Source organism: Trachemys scripta, chromosome 2 (assembly GCF_013100865.1).
Source record: "Trachemys scripta elegans isolate TJP31775 chromosome 2, CAS_Tse_1.0, whole genome shotgun sequence".
NCBI classification, from domain to species: Eukaryota; Metazoa; Chordata; order Testudines; family Emydidae; genus Trachemys; species Trachemys scripta.
Genome location: NC_048299.1, coordinates 196,362,824 through 196,379,709, shown reverse-complemented (window position 1 = coordinate 196,379,709; position 16,886 = coordinate 196,362,824). Strand labels below are relative to the sequence as shown.

Sequence of the window (16,886 nt, the reverse complement as noted above, 5' to 3'; positions counted from 1 at the left end):
CCAGGAATTAAGGGATTAATCTTTAATTAAAGATTATGTCATGTGATGGAACCTCCAGGAATATATCCAACCAAAACTGGCAACCCTACTGCTACTCATGGTGGAAGCCCCCATTGAAATAAATACCTTTGATTTCAATTATTCAGGATCAGGTTCAACTAACAGCAGCATCACATCCTCCAAAATATTTTACTCTGAACTCCCTTTTCTGCTGCACTTCCACTGGTTTGACCAGAATTGCAGGATGTCAAATGTTGTTTCTGTGCATGCTGCAGGCTCTGGCACATTACACTGATTGATACAATATGGGACTTTTCATTCTGTTGTACTATAACTAATTCCAATGTATAATGCATGCATATCTCAAAAGTGCCTGATTAATGCTGGAGTGCTAGAAATGCTGTGTTTTAATCAAATGAAGGGTTAATGCCAGATGCAGGATGATAGCCTTATTGCAGAAAGTACATTTGCAAGAACATAAGGGCTCTCACTATCCTCAAATAACAGACTTATGTCCTAGGTGTGAGGAGAAAGACTCTCCTTAGAGTCTGACTCCATTCCTCTGTAGAAGAGTCAAGATCACACTGCTCATGGCACGTTACAAGGATGGATTTGCGTTTATATTTTCAACTCATGTTTGGGTTTACATGTACCCTCGAAGCCATGGGAAACATGTTCTGTTGTACGACAAGTAATCCTTTGTGGTGATCAATACGTTTTTTGTCATTTTAGGGATGAGTTGTGTTGGATGTGTTTTCTTCAACAATGTGAGACCAAGGTCCGTGGTTGTTTAGATTATTTTCCTCTTAGCATCCCAAGGACTCTCCCACTGCCCATCATGTTTCACATTTATTCCTCTGCCCCTTAAAGTCATTACATGGGCCCTGATTCAGCAAAGCCCCAGAGCATGTGATCAAGTGCTTTGTTGAATGAAGACATTTGTGAGAATTATAGCCCTGTAAACAGGCTTTCAGTGTCACTCTAGAACCAGCTAGAGGAGTTATTGCACAGAATCATGAGGCACTCCTTCTCCCCAGGGCCTCCTGCACAGTGCTCCCAGCTTCTCTTGGCCTGGGAGCGAAGGACACCGTTTATATTTTGGCTTGGTCCTCTACATGATAGTTCACTGTGCTAAGACAGTGAGGCTGGCTGAGTCCCCTAAGATTAGATAGATGGCTTCCAGCTTCTTAGTGTGAATAACAGAAAGCAGCAAGTCTCTCCATATGGGGAAAGAAATAAAGGGTTTTTTTAAATTTAGCATACCAATGCAAAGTGAAGTTTGTGGTCCTTTCTGTTTGTCCCCTTTGACTAATTTAAATGTGTCGCTTTAATATTCTCAATAGTACCTTTGCTTGATTAATTAAGGAATCCCAAGTTTGTTGATTCAGTTACAAAGCACAATCAGATAGTGCAGATGGAGCAATCTAATACGGTAACTCCTCACTTAAAGTCGTCCCAGTTAACGTTGTTTTGTTGCTGATCAATTAGAGAACATGCTCATTTAAAGTTGCGCAATGCTCCCTTATAACGTTGTGTGGCAGCCGCCTGCTTTGTCCACTGCTTGCAGAAAGAGCAGCCCATTGGAGTCAGCTGGTGGGGGCTTGGAACCAGGGTGGACCGGCAGCCCCACTATCAGCTCCCTAAGCTCCCTGTGCAGTGGCAGCCACCCAGCAGGCTATCAATTGCCGGCAGTTCAGCTGTCCCTCCCCCCACTGCCATGTGCTGCTCCTGCTCTCTGCCTTGGAGCTCCGGGAGCCTCCTGCTTGCTGTGCGGAGGAGGGAGGGGAGAGGGGGCTAATGTCAGGGTGTCCCCTTCCCCCCTAATCCTGCCCCCCGCTTACCCCATCTCAATAGAGCATGAGGGAGACATGACAGGACTCAGGACGGAGGGAGCTTGCCAGCAGCAGCTGCTGTCTCAACTTGCTGATCTGCTTAAAAAGGCAATGTACTTAGAGTGGGGTCAGCGTACTTAAAGCGACAATGCACATCTCTCTCTCACCCACACACAGGGTGTGTGTGTCTGTCTCTGTCTGCCATGCTGTTTCCCCTCCCTCTAGTTATGCTGCCTTGTAGAGTGTGAAGGCTACATTAACAACAACGTATTAACCCTAGAGGGCTTATCCGAGTGCTAGTTCATCATTTAGCAGCAAGGCATTCCCTGGGAAATATCCCACCCTCTAACTTCACCACCTCAACCAAGCTTCACAATCATCATTGCTGTGTACCGTATTAAATTGTTTGTTTAAAACTTATACTGTGTGTGTATATATACAGTATATATATAATATAGTCTTTTGTCTGGTGAAAAAGATTTCCCTGGAACCTAACCCCGCCATTTACATTAATTCTTATGGGGAAATTGGATTCGCTTAATATCATTTCGCTTAAAGTCGCATTTTTTCAGGAACATAACTACAACGTTAAGCGAGGAGTTACTGTATGTTAAAATACAATGTATGATGTTATAGTGATATGAATCAGCTTAGTGCCACACATGTGGCAATGAACTATTGAGTGCCAGTCCTCAGGAGGGAAGCTTTCATGGTGACGATCTCCTTACACTTGTGCAATGCATGTTTGTCTCACTAAAGGCCATGTAGTCTAATATTTCCACAAAATGTCAAACTCTACTAATATTTTCTCCTGATGCTCACAAATATGAGAAAGGTTTTGAGAGTCTTTTCTGACAGGCAATGACATTTTTCTCCCACTTTGCGTGTTCCTGAACTATTTTGCTGGTGTTCTAATAAAAGGACTTTTGAGGACAGGTAGACAGCAAGATATATTTTATACATGAAATTGTTTGTCACCGTTCTACCAGAAATCTGATTGACTATGTAATTTATACAGTTGTGTATATTCTTTGGTGTTTTAGTCTTAAGGTTTACTTCATTGGAAATGGCTTAAGGTAAAATATATGTATCAACCTATCACATTAATTCCATTGAATAGAAAATACAAATACTTCTGTGCAAGAGGATTTAAAAAATATAATGTAACTAATGAGGGCACACACGAGCAACCTGCTATTTCTACATGACTTTTGGCAGCTCTATTTATCCTTATGGAATTTTTACCAGTTACTTTGCCAGAAATGTTCTGCTAGACTCTAGAGTATCAGCCATTGTTATGGCAAATGTGAATGGGGGCAAAAGAGGACAGGCTGAACCAAGTTTCACTCGTCTTGATTCATCTGTCTCCATTACCACAGGAGCTAATAAGGGGAGAAATGACTGGGGAAAAATAGAGGAACAGATTTGACTTCCACTAGCAAAGGGCCAATATAATTTCCTCTGGTACTTCTAGCAATGACCACGTTACCCTCCTGTGGTGGTGGTTTGTTTTGTTTTGTTTCTTTTTTTACAGATCTCTAATATATAGGTGCTAGCTGCCAACCTAGAATCAAGACATCCAGAAGACATGTGGTTATTCTTTGTATTATTATTACGTGGCCATCAACAGGTTTGGCACTTTGCTGAAATATATTCCCTCCCTCTGGCTCCCAGGGAATATCATCTTTGAGAATGGAGATGTTTATTAAAATCTCTACAATTTTGTTATTGGCTTTAGAATTTAGAGTGAATTTGTTTTTTAAAAATATTTTATATTGGAGTTTCTACCCTCTGGTTGATGGATAATAACCTGGACACAATCACAGAATCGTTGTTGAAAGAGCTCAGATCAGAATGTTATTTAAATAAATGAGCTACTTTGTCTCTCTTCCTCTCTAAAAACTGAGATATCTTCTGAAATTTTGGTTCTCTGGAGTACTCCAAATGCAGGGTCAGGAAATCCCAAGCTTTACATTCAGGCCCTTTATTTACGCTGTCCATACAAAACATTTTCTATTTAAATAAATATTTGTAGAAGCTTTAAACTGTGTATGCTGAGGGTTTTTTTAACTGCAAACAGTTTAGTCAACATCTTTCAAAACAGGTATTCTCTCTCCAGGGCTCCTAAATCCAAACCTTCTCAACTCCCTTTTAAGTCTCTGCTCGTCTCTTGGCTCTTTCTCCACTATTAATACTGTTAGTTTATGTTTACTCACCTCTTGGCTTAGAATAAATTGCTTGAGGAACAAGCTCTCATATTTTGGTCAAAGTAAAGTCGTCGCAATACTGACACTCAATTTATCATTGTAGAAAGAAGCAACTGACAGACCTTATGTCAGTGTAGAATCAAGCGTAGTGGAGCATCCTCTCCTCCATGCTCTCTCCCCATGCACCATGACTGTGGGAGCTGGCATAGGAGAAGGTAGAGCTGCATCCACCAGCTTTCCGCAAGTGGAGAGTTCCCTACACAAGGGGAATTCTCCACTGGCTGTCACCAGCTGTTTTAAGGCCTCTTTGCACCATTTATGTGGCACAAACTAACCTTTGTGGACTGGAGAATCTGGCCCTAAGATTCTTGTTTCCAGTGTGGTTTGGAATCAGTGGCTTGCGTGTTTCTGTTGGAATCAGCCACAATCTCCTGCCACTTATAAACAGCTAAACATGTGATCCTTTCAATCCAACTTCATTTATAATAACCAAAAACCATCCCGTTTGTGTGTTCACTTTGGACAGTCCTGTTTATGGGCTGAATCTCCAGAGCTGAGCTGCATGCTCGTTCTCTAATGTTTTATGCATCTCTTCTCATGCATCTTTGTCAAGTTGGGGGGGGGGGAGGAGGAAGGTTGATAGCAGTTAAAGATCATTTCTTTTCTGTGGGTGGGTGAGGTTTGGTGGTGTGCCATGTGCAGGAGGTCAGACTAGATGATCATGATGGTCCCTTCTGACCTTAAAGTCTATTAGTTTTCAAAACTTGGTCTTGGCATCAGGCCCCAAAATCCTTATCAACAACCCAGATTGATATCTTGATATTTGAACATGAACAACTAGATAGAAACCTCCACCACCACCAAAAGTATTCTTTATTTTTTATAGAATCAAAACACGTTAAATAATTTCTATCTAGGCTGTGTTTAGGATTTTTTTTATGCTTTGTGAGAAGTTTTAAATTTCTGCAATCTATATGATTGTAATAGGCTGGTACTATTTGCCTGAAACACCCCCATCCTTTTAGTTGTGTTTCGGTGGGAAAAGGTTAAGTTGATTATTCTGACATAGGCAGCTGGCTCATAATCCCACCTGAATACACCTCTACCCCGATATAACACGACCCGATATAACACAAATTCAGATATAACTTAGTAAAGCAGCGCTCCGGGGGTGTGTGTGTCAAAGCAAATTTGATATAACGCGGTTTCACCTATAATGCGGTAAGATTTTTTGGCTCTCGAGGACAGTGTTATATAGGAGTAGAGGTGTATAAGAAAAGTGGGGATAGCTCTTTGAGAGACAGGAATGTGGAAGGAAACAAAGGATTATGATTTTGAGACTACATCACCACATATAAGGGAATCAAGACCTTTGTTGTGAAATATTTTGCAAAAGATTTAATGTGCTTTTATATCTTGGGTCTGCTCATACTAAATTACATGGCAAAATTCACATGGACTTCAGTGGAAGCAGGACTGAGACTTTTAAATATTTATCATTTGAGAAGTAAGGAATGTCAACACCAGGAGAAGATCTAAACTTATGCAATTGAAACTAGGAACAATGTGACTTGAGATGTCTTTCAGAATATTTATTTTTTTATAAATAGACACTAATTTGTTTGCTTTCGAAAACGTTTTTTTAGGGAGGTACCTATGAAGGATGCCAAAGAATATGCAGAATCTATAGGTGCAATTGTTGTTGAAACCAGTGCAAAGAATGCTATTAACATTGAGGAACTCTTTCAAGGCATCAGTAAGTACATTTACAAGTTCTTGTGGATGTTGTTTGGAGTCCTTTTGAAAATGATCGGCCATACTGCATGCAAAAATTTCTTTCTCCATGAAGAGGAAAACACCTGAGGCAGTAGTGTGTGTGTCCACTGCTTCTGAAAATATAGAACTAATGTGACCGGGGCCCCAGTGGGGGCCAGCTGAAGTCACTCAGTTAGGGTGAACTGCAAAGAATGGGGCAGATAATCCCCAAAGCTGGTGGATATTTTCAATACTTAAATTTACCAAGCCAGCATAAAACTGCTTCTTTATTACCGCATTGGTTGTCCAGAAACCAACAAAACAGTTCCCTTAAAGTAACCCAGCCTCAGGCCTCCATTCAGGTTCCCAAGTCAAATATGATGAAGATTTCTGGGGGGGGGGGGGAAAAAAAAAATTTTCATCATATAAAAGAAAAGGTTCTACAAATCCCAAAGAATCAGACACATTACCTCCCAGTTTAATGAATATTCCAGATTTCACCCAAATACACACTACAGCCAATCCTTATTAACTAAATTAACATTTATTTAAAAAGAAATGGGAGAGAGTATGGTTAAAAGCTCAATATACATACAGACATGAGTTCAGTTCTTGAGGTTTAGATACATAGCAGAGATGGTGAGCTTTGTAGTTGCAAAGAGTTCCTTTAGAATTTAGTTAATAGGTTATAATCCAATGTCCAATATCATATCCAGGGTGTACCAGCTTAACTGGGATCTCATCTTGCGACTCAAACTTCCCCTGATGAAGCTTAAGCCGATCTGAGATTAAAAGGATCAGGACCCAAGGATCTCTTATACAATTTCAGGTCTTCTTTGACAAGTTGGAATCCTTCGGGGAACAATAGGCTCTTATTTCCTAAGCATTGATGTTAGTTATTTACAAAGATTAACATAAGGCAATTTATCCTTAGGCAGTCTATCACAAGTACTTAGCTATATGAATTAACATAAGACAATCTGTTCCTCTACCATTCACTGATGATTTGCTATACATTTCAAAGAGAGATGAGTACAGAGACATCCCGTGCTGACACTTCATTTAAATGCTAGGATGTTCTTTTGATCTTTGAATTATCAGAATAGCATAGACAGGGACTGTTGATTACATTGTTGACCACTGCCCATATATATGTAAATACACAAAACCACAAAAGTTATCCCCTCACATGTGTTTAAGGGTTGAATTTGAGTCATTTATTCAGCAGGATGTTTAACCCTTTCTAGCCATGTGTCACAACTAACAATAACTTTGACTAGACTAGAATAGGGCATAGCTTGGGTAGGTGCTATGTAAGCATCTCCCACGTAGTTCTTTCAGTGTATCTAAATCCTAACCTCTATCATACCTCCATGCATAAACCGCTGTAGGGCAGGTTACTGTTGATCTAATTGTCATTTTGTTTTGGTTTTTTACGTGGAGGCATATTCCTGGATAACTAGGATAAGTTGAAATAGTCACTTTTCATTGGGATCCAGCACAAGTTTTCTCCCCAGGATTGTTAAAGGGGAAGAAATCAACATTGCAAGAAGGGAAAGGGGAACACCCCATACTAATTTTTCATTCCAAGAATTCCAGTGTCATCAGCTCCTGAATAAAAACAGAGTACAAAGCATATTCTACCCCACCGTGACTCTCTCTACTGCCTTATTACTGCTTCCTTTTTTCTCACAAACTCAGTATATGATAAATAGATGTGTGAAATGTTTCTTTGCTCCTCGAAAATCACACAGTCTGCTACACATTGCCTGAGAAGCTATTGACCAATCATTTCACTTGAACAGGATGTATCTGAAAATCTTAATTGATTATTTTCGCCTGTTATACCTTTCAGAAGGTTACAGAGCTTGTAATTCATCTGGTTTGGAGAACCAGTCCCTTACTCAGTTTATTTTGCTTGATTGTCTGTGTCCAATATAATCTATCAGTATGTATGAATGTACTAATACAAAAACTCACCCATGTTCTATAATTTAGTCATTAATAATTAGTTTATCCTTTGATAGGTAATGCTACAGCGGGTAGCAATGACAACTCCCTAATAATGGCTATATTTGACATGGAAAATCAATTAAACTGAAATTAACATGCACTATTTACCCAAGCATATGCATTAAATATCCTAGATAATCTTTTGGATACATAGAAAGATTGTCTCAGTGGACATACTTGTGACCTTACCAGAACTCAGAAGAGAGAAAGGAGAAAGTTTGTAGGTTTGTAGTATTTGGATGTGGAATCGATAGCGCATATATATGTGAACACAGCAAAAGATGGTAAATTGCCATAAATAACATGCTAAAACTGTTGGATAAAACACCTATTGTCATGGCCTACAGATCTCAAACCCAGCCTGCAGGATTCATGGGAACAACTACCCTCCAACCCTCCACCTAGCAGCCTGGTGATAAGGGCTTACCTGTGACCCATGAAGTCTAGCCCCAGTGTGAGGTTCTGCCCCTGATGTCCAATTGGTGGTGACCCAGAGTGGCTGATTGGCCCACTGGCCCTACTTAAGCCAGCAGCAGGAGCAGGAAGCTGTTTGAACAATTGGGCTCCACCCTGCTCCTGTGCCTTGATTTCCTGGCATTTGATGTGTAGTTCCTGGTGTCCAGTGTGGCTCCTGCCTCTGACTGTCTGGCATCCTGACCTAGCCTGACTCTTAATCCCAACTTGTGGTTCTGATGTCCAGTTTGTCTTCTGCGTCTGTCCTCTTGGTATCCTTACCTAGTCAACTCCTGTCTCATGACTGTGGGCCCTGGCTCTGAGTACTAGGTCTGGCTGCCCAGGACCTGGCCATGACACACATGTTTTATGACCCCTCTCTTTGCCCACTCCTTCCTCCCATGGTTGTCCTTATTGAACTTGTGTGTTTCAGCTAAATGGGGAAACACAATGAACCTATGCATGGGGTCCTTACTCCCTCCCATGGAGCTGTGCTTTGTACCTGGCTCTAGTGCAGACTTGCTATTTAAGGAGATGACTTTAGTCATTGTACCTGCTACCGCAGGGGTACAACTTATAAACTTCTCCATTGAGGTGGGCTACAGCAGCAGTGCTTCAGTCCTAAAAGAAGTGTCAGAAAGTATTGGAAGTGCAATCAGAAATATTGCAATGCCATTAAAAAGTGCTGGAACAGCCTTCCAAAGTATTCTGGCCCCACTTGAGTCCTGCACAGCAGTCATGTAGCCGTAACCTGCAACAGCTGTGTCATATCTATTCTGCAGCCTAGCTGGGAGAATTCTGTCTGTCTCTGCACATTTTCAGTGCATAGCCCATTTTCCTGCATCATGTGCAGGGGAAATCACTCACCGAAAAGCATTATGAAACAGAACAAACCATTCAAACCATAGTGTTTCTGTAAAGGTGGTACAAGGGAGGTGAGCTATAAAAACTCCCACAAAAAAACATGCACACATTTATGTCAACTCATAGACTCATAGACTTTAAGGTCAGAAGGGACCATTATGATCATCTGGTCTGACCCCCTGCATGCTGCAGGCCATAAAACCGTCCCTACCCCTTCCCTGGACTCTGCTGTTGAAGTCCCCAATCCTGTTTTAGGTGACTTCAATCGGCAGAAACCCTCCTGCTAGAGATCCCTGCCCCATGCTGTGGAGGAAGGCGAAAAACCTCCAGAGGCTCAGCCAATCTGCCCTGGAGGAAAATTCCTTCCCGACCCCAAATATGGCGATCAGTAAGACCCCGAGCATATAGGCAAGAGTCTCCAGCCTGACCCCTGTCAGCCATTATACAATTTACCTACCATTTCTTGGTTTTCCTTGACTACTATGTTTTACCATTAAACCATTCCCTCCATAAATTTATCTAACTTAATCTTAAAACCAGACAGGTCCGTCGCCCCCACCGTTTCCCTCGGAAGGCCGTTCCAATATTTCACCCCTCTGACGGTCAGAAACCTTCGTCTAATTTCAAGCCTGAACCTCCCCACGGCCAGTTTATATCCATTCGTTCTCGTATCCACATTAGTACTAAGCTGGAATAATTCTTCTCCCTCCCTCGTATTAATCCCTCTAATATATTTAAAGATAGCAATCATATCCCCCCTCAGCCTTCGCTTTGTCAGACTAAACAACCCAAGCTCCTCTAGTCTCTTTTCATACGACAGGTTTTCCATTCCTCTGATCATCCTAGTGGCCCTTCTCTGCACCCGTTCCAGTTTGAGTTCATCTTTTTTAAACATGGGAGACCAGAACTGCACACAGTACTCCAAATGAGGTCTCACCAGCGCCTTGTACAACGGAAGCAGGACCTCCTTATCCCTACTAGATATACCTCGCCTAATGCATCCCAAGACAGCATTGGCTTTTTTCACCGCCACGTCGCATTGTCGACTCATAGTCATCCTGCAGTCTACTAGGACCCCTAGGTCCTTCTCCTCTTCCGTTACTTCTAACCAATGCGTCCCCATCTTGTAACTAAAATTTTTATTAGTCATCCCCAAATGCATCACCTTACACTTTTTACTATTAAATTTCATCCTATTCCTGATACTCCAATTCACAAGCTCGTTCAAGTCTCCCTGCAGGATATCCCTATCCTCCTCCGAATTTACAACGCCTCCCACCTTCGTATCATCCGCAAACTTTATCAGCCCACTCCTGCAATCGGTTCCGAGGTCAGTTATAAATAGATTAAATAAAATGGGTCCCAAAACCGAACCTTGAGGCACTCCACTAGTAACCTCCCTCCAACCCGACAGTTCACCCTTTAATACGACCCGCTGCATTCTCCCCATTAACCAATTCCTTATCCACCTCTGGATTTTCATATCGATCCCCATGTTTTTAAGTTTAACCAATAATTCCTCATGGGGTACAGTATCAAATGCTTTACTGAAATCCAGGTATATTAGGTCCACCGCATTTCCCTTATCTAATAAATCCGTTACTTTCTCAAAGAAGGAGATCAGATTCGTTTGGCACGATCTGCCCTTCGTAAAACCATGTTGTAATTTATCGCAATTGCCACTAACCTCCAGGTCCTCAACTAGTTTCTCTTTCAGAATTTTCTCTAACACCTTGAACACTACAGATGTTAAACTAACAGGCCTGTAGTTACCCGGATCACTTTTTTTCCCTTTCTTGAAAATAGGAACCACATTAGCTATTCTCCAGTCTAACGGGACCACCCCCGAGTTTACAGATTCATTAAATATTATCGCTAATGGGCCTGCTATTTCCCGCGCCAATTCCTTCAATATTCTCGGATGAAGATCGTCCGGTCCTCCCGACTTAGCCCCATTAAGGCATTCAAGTTTTGTTTCTACCTCGGATACGGTAATCCCCCATCCTGAATGCCCCTCTGTAGTGGTGCTAGTATCCCTAATACCTTCATTGGCCTCATTAAACACCGATGCAAAATATTCATTGAGATATTGCGCCATGCCTAGATTGTCTTTAATCTCCTCTCCGGCAATAGTCTTCAGCGGTCCCACTTCTTCTTTCTTTGCTTTCTTCCTATTTATATGGCTGTAAAACCTCTTACTATTGCTTTTAATTCCCCTCGCTAGGTCCAACTCTACACGGCCTTTGGCCTTTCTCACTCTATCTCTACATTCTCTGACTTCGCTAAGGTAAGTTTCTTTACTAATCCCTCCCCTCTTCCACTCTTTGTACGCTTTCTGTTTTTTCCTAATCGCCCCTTTGAGTCGGTCGCTCATCCAGCTCGGTCTAAATCTCCTGCTTTGTAATCTTTTTCCCTTTTTTGGAATGCAGGCCTCCGACAGCTCATGCATCTTTAACTTGAAGTAATCCCAGGCTTCTTCTGCCTTTAGATCCATTAATACGTTTGCCCAATCCACTTCCCTTACCAGTCCCCTTAATTTGTTAAAATTGGCCTTTTTAAAATTATAAACCCTAGTCTTTGACTTAATTCTGTTACTCCTCCCATGTATTTTGAACCGAATTAGCTCATGATCACTGGAGCCCAAATTGTCCCCCACTACCACTTCCTCAACGAGGTCCTCACTACTTACCAGAATCAAATCTAAAATGGCCTCCCCCCTCGTCGGTTCAGCTACCACTTGATGAAGGAATTGATCAGCAAGCACATCTAGGAACATCTGAGCCCTATTATTACTACTAGCGTTTGTGCCCCAATCTATATCTGGGAAGTTAAAGTCCCCCATAATTACACAGTTTCTATTAGTAATTACTTCTCTAAACACATTAAATAGTTCCTTATCCATATCCTGGGTCGATCCCGGCGGTCTATAGCACACTCCGAGCACTATCCCCGGAGAGGCTCTAGTAGTCCTATTACCCAGTGTGAGTATTGCCCAGACGGACTCTGTGTTATCTAATCCATCAACTATTATTTCTTTACAGCTTATTTCACTATTGACATACAATGCCACCCCCCCACCTTTACCTTTGTTCCTGTCTTTCCTAAACAGCGCATACCCCTCCATACCTGTGTTCCAGTCGTGACTGCCATTCCACCACGTTTCTGTTATTCCTACGATATCTGGTTTCAGCTCTTGGACCAAGAGCTCCAATTCCTCCATTTTATTACCTAGGCTTCTGGCATTGGTGTATAAACACCCTAATGTATGTCGTTTAGCCTGTCTCCCATTCGTATCACTATAAGTTGCGGGCCTCCTTGCGTCCGTCCCCCCTGTCCTTCCTATGTCCAATCTCATCTCCCCGGCTATGTCTCCTCTCATTTTACTCACCTTTTCCATACTGGAATCTGGCGTGGAGATTAACTGTGCATCTCCCAACCTTCTCCCCAAACTTCCTAGTTTAAAGCTCTTTTGATAAGATGAGCCAGCCTCCCTCCCAGAAGTCTATTTCCTTCCCTACTCAGGTGAAGCCCATCCCGCGAGAACAGGTGCCTGTCCCCGAAAGCCTCCCAGTGGCCATACATCCCAAAGCCCTCCTTATAGCACCACTCTCTTAGCCAACTATTTATTCTCACAATCCTATCAGCCCTTTGCTGCCCTTCCCTCGGAACGGGCAGAATCCCACTAAAGATAATCTGAGCCTCTATCTCCTTGAGCGTCTTCCCCAGCCTAGCATAATCTCCCTTGATTCTCTCTAACGAGAACCTAGCCGTGTCATTCGTTCCTACATGAAGGATTATCAAGGGGTTCTTACCTGCTCCTTTTAGGATCCTTTTCAACCGCAGGTCCACATCGCGTATCTTTGCGCCCGGTAGACAGCACACCCTTCTGTTCTCCGGGTCCGCCCTGGTCACAGGCCTGTCCAATCTCCTCAGTAATGAGTCTCCAATTACATACACCTGCCTTCGCCTGGTAACAGTGCAATCTAGTAATCTAGTCTCTAGTCCCTCTAGTCCTGACCTGTGCCTGTTCCTATCTTCCGTTATGCTCCCCCTTACGCCTTCCTGATTCCTCCCGGGGCCCAGAATTGGTGCTGTCTCCATCAACTCCTCCCCTCTCTCTCTCGGACTAGCTGCTCTTCTCTTCTTCCTCACTCTCCCAACTTCAGCCGCCACCTGCTGCCCCTCCACCTCGCTATCCAAACACTCGAACCTATTCCTGAGTTCTATTCCCCCCTCGCTGGCCCTTCTTTTCCTTGGCCTGCTTCTCACAGTCACATGCTTCCACCTCCCATGTTCTCCCCCTTCCATTCCCCTCTCACCGTCCTCTGCCTCTACCTGCGCTGCAGGACACTCTCCTTCAGCCCCTCCTTGCCTGTCCTCCATCAGCTGCTCAAACCCCCGCCTAAACTCCACCAGGGTATCTACCTGCATCTCTAGCCCCTTAATCTTTTCCTCCAGTAACACTATCAGGCGACACTTCATACACACATACCTGTGTTCCAGCTCCCCTGCTAGGACCATATACATACCACAGCTTCCACATGCCAGCATCTGCATTCTGTCTGCTCCTGCTGCTTGGCTCATGCCTGCTTCACTCCCTGCCCACAGCACCTGTGGACTCAGAGCACACACCACACCGTGCCCTCCTGCCTCCCCCTTACCTCCCCCTGCAAACTCCCTCTCAAACTCCCCTGTTAGCAGCCCTGTTTGCTGCGGCTGCTCGCAGCTGTACCGCTGCCTGGCTGGGCGGCCGCTTTTATACTAGCTATGTACAAAGACACAAAACTAGAGTAGAGGCCGCACAAATCAGGAGTGAGGAATGACAATAACTTAATAAAAACCCAAACCCTATGAATTTCCAAAAATACAGTAGGAGCAGGAAACACAATAGACCACAATGGAAGAACCAGAACAGGTTTGAACAAAAAAATATTTAGTATTTTGTTCTGTGTAAAAGAACTGTAACAGTTTATATCCAAGGCTGTGATGAAAATCCATAATTTTAGGGCCTATGTTTAACACATGGGTTGTCTGAAGTAATAGCTGTTGATCTCGTGTCTTTGCAAGGATGTAAACCTTTTTTCCTTAAATTGAACTGTAAGGACCTTTCAGCCTTTCACAGACAGAGTCTTGCACAGTCCCATGTTACAATCTATAATCTTATTACAAATACCCAGGGATTTATACTTGGAGCTAATTACTGGGCTTATTTTGCAAGAGCAGAACCGTAGATAATTTTCTGGAGAGCCTCATTCTTAAATTTCTGTGTTTTAGTATTTTTCAAAACTTACATGTATTATTATTTAGGTAACACTGGTGCTGATACTGTAATACTGTTTACAACTGAGTATCAGATTCAAAAAGGAACTTTATTAGGTCTACAGAGCATCTTTGGGAACTGATTTGACTCGTGCAGCTGCTCCCTCCAAAGGGGACCCTTTCTCTGTGTCCCAGGCCCTTTTGCTGTCCCCCAGTCCGTGTTCTCTCCCTCTTGCTCCCTGCCCTATACAGTACAACCTCAGAGTTAGGAACTGGCCAGGCAACCACACAGCTCATTTGGAACCGGAAGTATGCAATCAGGCAGCAGCAGAGATAAAAAAAGACCGGAAAAACAAAAGCACACACAGTACAATACTGTGTTAAGCATAAACTACTACAAAAATAAAGGGAAAGCAGAATTTTCTTCTGCATAGCAAAGTTTCAAAGCTGTGTTAAGTCAATGTTCTGATGTAAACTTTTGAAAAAACAACCACAACGTTTTGTTCAGGGATACAAACATTTCAGAGTTACGAACAGCCTCCATTCCCGAGGTGTTCGTATCTCTGAGGTTCTACTATGTTTCTTTCCTTTCTACACCATTTCACTTTCCCTCCTCCCAGCTCCTAATTCCCCCAACTCTTGCTTCTTGCACCCTCACATTGACAGCCTCTGAACTTAGGCTCCCAGAATGCTGGCTCTTCACCCTGTTAGTTTGTAGAATGCTATCAGAGTAGGCCCTGGACTGTCATTCTGGGCAGTCCCAGCCCAATTCAGGCACATTTGAGAGTGGAATACAGTTGATTTGATGCTCCCTCTTTGCCAAACTGAGGAGTTACACATCAGAGGCTTGACTGTGTCAACATTCCTGCTCCTGAACTATCTTTGTTTGCCTCAGTTTTTCATGCACCAAGCCGTGCCCACTTGAGGATCTCAAGACTCATGCATCAGTGTCTAGAAGTGCATGTTTATAAACTAGCCTGAGTGTATAAAATAAAAAATGAAATAAAGCTGTTTGTGTGAAGGCATTTTTATCTGTACTTCTTCTCCACATATAAAAAATCCTCTAAACACTAGCAAAGATAAACCAAATATTCCAGTAATTAAAATGACAAAACCTACTTTTAAAGCAGAGCACTTAGAAATGGCAGTGATGTGAACTACAGAAAAGCTAAGGTTGATTGGATCACTCCAGTAGAAGCACACAAGAGTTCCAGATTTCTCTAGTTCCAACTCAAAGAGTTCTTGGACAAATGCATTTATATTTCTTCTTCTCTGTGAACCTGTACGTTTCATCTGGACTCGTAATGCATTATATCTATTTGCTCCAGCCAACTGGTTACATCATGGTAATATGTATTCTTCTCTACGAAACCTGGAGAGGAGACCAGGTCTGTGGTCTGGATTAATATTTCTGTTTAAGGAACAGAACAGTTCCATCTCTTCTGATGGTATACTGTGAACAGAAATTACCAAGCAGGGCAGTCCTGGTTTGATGGTAATTAGTCATTTTTAAAAACTGTTTCAGTGAATGTATTTGTCCATGAGACTAGTGGCTAGATTGATAGTCCAGAACATAGCTCTCTTAACATTATCTACAGAACATCTATAGCATAGATGGCATCAATTTAGGCTTCCCAACACATGTAATGTGCTTCACACCCCTGTTCTGGAGGGGCAACCTAAACAGATGAGAGAGTAATTTATTCTGTAAACCAATTCAGTTCTTGATTTCTCTGCTGATCCTTCTTAGTGTATGCCAACTAGATCCAATTGGGGTTTTGTGATATGGACACTATGCCTATTAAGAAATGAACGGAGACCACCAAAAATCTTTCATATGGTTAAAACTTGTGGTCACCACTGACTTGGATTTGAAGCTAAGGCTCATCTTTCCCCTACTAATCATCTGGATCTTTTTGCCAGCTCTCTAAAACATTCTTTATGTGTTACTGCCTCTGCTATGAGATTACCAAATATCTTATTTTCTCTCTAAAGGCAGCCAAACAGATTTCAGACTCTAATCATATTCTCCAGCTCATCTATTTTATAATGTAGGGTTACCATATTTTGTGCCTCCCAAAGGAGGACACTCCACGGGGCCCCAGCCCCGCCCCAGCCCCGCCCCAACTCCGCCCCCTCCCCAAAGTCTCCGCCCCCTCCCCTGCTTTCCGCGAACATTTGAGTCGCGGGAAGCCTGAAGCAGGTAAGGGGGAGTGTGGGGGGAGGAGGCGCGGCCCAGGCTGGCCCCGGCCCTGGGGTGCCGGCCCCGGGCCCGGCCCCCGGCCGACCACCCCCGGCCTGCCCAGCACTGCGGTCTCCGGCCCGGCCCCCAGACCCCCGGCACCGCACCGCCGGACCCCAGCCTGGCCCCCGGCACCGCCGGCCCGGCCCCCGAGCCCCCAGCCCAGCCTGGCACCGCCGGCCCAGCCCCCGAGCCGCTGGTGCCGGTCCCGCCGGAGCCCCCGAGCCCCCGCCGGAGCCCCCGAGCCCCCGGCCCGGCCCC

At 43.5% G+C, this 16,886-nt stretch overlaps 1 protein-coding gene across 1 annotated transcript in view; it reads left to right on the top strand.

Moving 5' to 3' along the window:
• The window catches only part of RAB31 (RAB31, member RAS oncogene family), a 95,720-nt gene that overhangs the window by 75,730 nt on the left and 3,104 nt on the right, over positions 1–16,886 (top strand). Inside the window, exon 6 of the mRNA XM_034762604.1 lies at positions 5,686–5,795. Coding sequence (XP_034618495.1) covers positions 5,686–5,795 — 110 coding nt within the window. The remainder of the gene's footprint in view (positions 1–5,685; positions 5,796–16,886) is intronic.